This window comes from Penaeus japonicus, unplaced genomic scaffold (assembly GCF_977035675.1).
Source record: "Penaeus japonicus unplaced genomic scaffold, GWHDUDI00000001_assembly GWHDUDI00000009, whole genome shotgun sequence".
In the NCBI taxonomy this organism is placed as follows: domain Eukaryota; kingdom Metazoa; phylum Arthropoda; class Malacostraca; order Decapoda; family Penaeidae; genus Penaeus; species Penaeus japonicus.
In genome coordinates, this window is record NW_028234411.1 from 1,264,706 (window position 1) to 1,269,705 (window position 5,000).

Below are 5,000 nucleotides of genomic sequence, written 5' to 3' on the forward strand. Positions count from 1 at the left end.
ACTAATGAATTTGATACTAACTGATTGCATTTGATACTGACTGTCCAAATATAGTAGTTTTAGAACAAATTAGATATTATATATATATATATATATATATATATATATATATATATATATATATATATATATATATATATATATTGATTAGATATAGTAGTTTTGCCACTTAACATATTCTTCATCAATAGCCAAAGGGAGAAGAGTGCCATGTGTATTTATAAGGGTTTGTTGATGTAGATAAAGTACCTCTATGGAAGGCTAAGTTCTCTTCCGATTTCAGAATACATATTATTCTATGTTTAGAAGGTCATTCTGAATATCGACAATACAATGGTGTTTGCAGATAAACGCCAGCAAATGAAGTGGACTTCAGCAAAGGAAAAAATTCTCCCAACAGAGGCTGGATTTCCTTTTAGGGTGCTAAGATACTTAATGGTGGTGCTCTTTGCAGCAATTTTTATCTATTGGGCAAATCCCTGTTACTGACTCCTTCAACTTTTATCAAAATGGTGTCAATGGTTCTGCATAAGTACAAAAAATCCTAAGCACCTCAAACCAACTTCCACAAACATTCTTACAACTTTTCTCTTGTGAAGGAAGATGTTGAAATTAAACTGCAATTAATTTTTTTGTCAACACATTGAAAACAGTGTTAACTCATTGGTCGTGGTATTAAATAAATGTTTGTGCAGTAGGATGGGTGGTTTACATGTCTGGCACGGTGCCATCCGCGTTTTTGACCGGCTCTGCCTTTGCAGCAAATCATGCCATCCGCTGCCAATGGGTTAATTCCATATATAAGACCATGAAAGCAAATCATATTTCTAATATCAATATCTGGAGTCATCTTTTTATGGAAGAATATCATGAATTACTTGTTTGGTGGCTTCTAAACTTGTCTAAATTCATCTTTCAGAATCATTGGATAAAAGTCAAGAAAATGCATACCAGTCTCCTCAAAATTCTTGTCATGCATGTTTTCTATAATAGAGTTCACATAGTGGTGTATTGCTGTGCCGGGGAAAAGTGGCTCAAAGGAATTCCTGTTTTTCTAGTATATGCATTACGTATTTCTTGAACTGCTCCTCCAGAGACAACATTGAATTGCATTTTTTCCACTTCTGCTGAACAGCCTACCTTTCTACACCTCACTCATGAGAGTTTTACTGGGATTAAACATTTCTTCAATAAAATTTTCCTCTTCAGTATTGTTATGTGCTAATCCATCAGATTTTATGTCTGAATATTCAACTAAAATTTCTGCAATATCTTTATTGTCATAACTTTAGCATCATACCAATCAATATCTGTGAGATCTTCTCATGGTAGTTTATTACCTGTTAGCAAATTTTGTGAATAGTCTTTTAATCTCCAGCAGTAATGTCATTGTAGCCTTATACTCTAATATGGTAAATTACTGGATGACAAACTATTCTCAGATGTACCTTTCACTCTTTAATTATTTGGTCCTTTCATTAAACAAAATCTTGCAAAATGTCACCCTAAAGTAATGGAGTAGATGGCAATACATCCATCAAATCTATCAGCAAACTGGAATCTGCACTATGTAAACCATATCATTGAATTACCGTTACGATGAATAAGAAAACCATACAGGTGTGAATTGATGTATAGCATATTCAGATGATGCAAAATTGTGTTTTACTAAGCCATATTAGTGACAAAAGTACTTTAGAATGATGTTCAACAAATAGAATTGCTCTTTTCTTAGACAACTTCCTGCTGCGGCCTGCAACCCAGCAGCCTAGAGCATTTTAATTCTTTCATGACCTTTGCCTAATTCCACTCCTGCTGACAATAAAGCAAGTGCACAGATTCCCACTATGCCATTTCTGAGGAGCAAGGTGGCACTGGATCTCTTCATGCAAAATTCACCCACCCTGTTCTCATGGATGACAGAGGTTTTGTATTTCATTTTTTTCCCTCCAATTATAAAAAAAGAAAAGAAAAGAAAAGAATAGACAAACATCACTATGTACAATGTGTATATATGGCAAGACTTCATGATGTGGTAGGACGTGAGTGGGTTAAGATAATTCTTAAATGTTAAAGATAGTTTTTCTCATTTCGCTAACATTTTGCATATCATGATTTTAACATTGCAGGTGCCTATTTATGAACTTGCACCGTTATTTTGAAGAAGTTAGATTCATTGAAACACCCTAGTGTACAGGAGGTCCAAAAGAGATTGCATATAGAACTTACCTTTTCAGAAGTACATTGAACATCTTTATTCTGCTATGTATCATCACCTTCCCAGCTCTCAGAGCTAATATCAATGCTATAGTTTTTTGTTTTTTGAACTAAAACTACTATATGTGGACAGAACATATCAATTGCAATCCAAGGGAGCCTAATTCATTAGTGTTGGCAATACTCAGATTTTCTATAAAATTACCCCTAAAATAAAAATTGAACCCACATATCATAAATATCCAGAATACTATTAAAACATTTCCCTTGAAAAACATTGCCGACAGGGCTGTTTTGGCTCCAAATGGTCGATACACTGGGATATTTCAAATGCATAAGCCTAACACCTCAGTCTACTCGCCCACATTGGCTGCAGCCAAGCGCTATGCACCCAATCACCCAGCGTGCCGGCCAGGAGGATAGCCAAGACAAAATAACTCGTCCCTGAAGGCTGGTGCTGCTACAAATTGATGTGATATCTTATCACCTGTCATTAACCCTATGACGACGGTGCGTCACACTCGTGTGACACAGCTAAATTCCTGATGCCAGGGCGTCATGCCAGTGTGACTTTTCCAATGCAATATTGCAATGGCCCGGCATAGGGGTTTTCGCATAGCATGTGCCCCGTCGGAAAAGGGTTAATGAGTTAAATGAAAATCTGGTATTTCTAACTCAAAAGCCAGTGTCATTGATACTAACAGCTAACAGTATTGATGGATTGCTTATGACGTTGATTTTAGTAAATGACAGCCATCTATAGCAAGGCTAATGTTCCCAGTACCTGGCAAGGACATGACGTATATACACACAACAGAAAACTCACAAAGTTAAGTTGAAGGAATATTTGCAATTAATAATGATGTAATTAATTTCTATAGTGCATATAAGTTACATATATGACATAAGGTAAAAGATACAACAACCTGGTCTATAATATCTCCACCATGGTATGTTCTGGTATAATCAAGCCACGACCACAGCCCCCTTACTAAAGGGGGTTATGAGAATTTATAATTTGTAAGTGTTTAATCTTAATGAGATTTTGTTCTTACATCATTGATATTAGTATATTATTTATCAATTACTGCTGCAATTTCCCTGGCATTCCCTCTCTACCTAAGAGTGCTGTAGATGGTAACAACTGACTAAAACTACTAAAAATAAACGACAGCACGAGTAATCCAACAATATCCATTTCATTTGTCAGTGAGGCAGTTACAGTAGAAATACCAATCTTGTCTTTGCAATAGAGAATTTTAAGCCACATGCAAAATTCTATGCACCATAACCAATAACATGACAGACAATCATATAACTCCACGCTGGAGTCCTGTGACCTGAGTGCGCGGAAGCCCGTGCACTGAGGGCGTTTCCTCACCACCTTACCTTACGCACTAACTCCCTTCCCTCAGTTCCTTACCTTGGTAAACTCGACCTCTTGTGACTTCTGTCTGTTCTCCACATCCTGAATTTTGGTCACCAGGTACTCTAGCACCTGGCCGAGCTTGCCCAACCTTTCCCTCACAAAAGTCTCAAACTCTAAGTCCCTCGAGGGCTCGGGGCGGTCTCTGCAGTCCTTACACGTCCAAATGCACTTTAGTCCCAGGATCTTGTTCTCGTCCTTGTCCTGCATCACCCGATACTTCGTCTCTGGGATCTTGGCGCATTTCGTGTGATACCACCTTTTACACGCGCCCTCACACAGCACGACACTGTCCATATACGTGAAGAACTTCTTGCAGTGCGCACACAGAAGTGTGGCACTGCTATTCGTGGGCATCGTCGGGAAAATGCCATAGGGATTCGCCATCATTGCATTGATCACGAACGCTGCTGTTACGACGCTTACACTCACGATCGCGCGACATCAAGTCTGCCAGACGACCTCGGGAAAACGAATTATTTATCTTTTCTCTTGACTTATTTTGGGTTTAGATCCTTTAAAAGTACCGAAAAACTACCATTTAGTATTTTAAACAATATAAAAAAGTTTATAATTGAAATACTCTTGCTCTGTCTCTGATTATTGTGGTTTCAATGGTGCCGCCGACCTTATTGCGCCAGGAATGAATAGTTTTAATTTGCTTTATTTACGAAGAATGGTTGGGTAAACTTATTCGAATGAATTTATCATAATACTCAAGCGACAGTTTTACGATACAATTTAAAAAGAAAAATGCCCTGCTGTTACAGACGAGAATGTACATTCATACAAAATTATAAATCTCTTATAATTATCTGACTATTGACAGATAACTTTAAAAGCTGAAGCCGAGGCCCATGCCAATGCCACACATTTGCGCGAAATAAATGCTTCACCCAGTGACGCTTTTTCTATTTTTTTCTATTTCTAAAGTCTAAATTTTCACTTCGTAAGCTATAAGAATGAATTGCACATTGTTAAAACGTTTATTTAACATCAAAATTAGATGACCTTTTTCTCGCTGGTCGTAAAAAACGTGATTTTTTTTTCGTCAAATTGAACAAAGATTTCCAGTAATTACTATTCTCATGAGAAAAATATGGAACAGAAAAATAATTTGCCTGTATGTAACATTTAGCTTGTCTTTGTCACAATCTTATCTTTAAAAGCCTCTTGTATCCGATTTCTGTTTATTCTTATTCATATTCCATTGCCTTCTTATAATCATTTTCAAGAACAAAATAGTTGATGGATTTTTTGGTTAAATTGGGTATAAATAGAGTGCCTTAATATCCATCATAATCAATATACTATTGTCAATATTCTATTTTCCATCTTTATTAATATCATCATTATT

General features: G+C 36.5%; 1 protein-coding gene across 1 annotated transcript in view; it reads right to left on the reverse strand.

The window, feature by feature from the left end:
- Positions 1-4,067, reverse strand: part of LOC122264943 (uncharacterized) — a 22,468-nt gene extending 18,401 nt beyond the window's left edge. The window contains exon 1 of the mRNA XM_043034059.2: positions 3,641-4,067. Within this exon, the coding sequence (XP_042889993.1) occupies positions 3,641-4,033 (393 nt within the window). The 5' untranslated portion in view covers positions 4,034-4,067. The remainder of the gene's footprint in view (positions 1-3,640) is intronic.
- Positions 4,068-5,000: the final 933 nt, after the last annotated feature.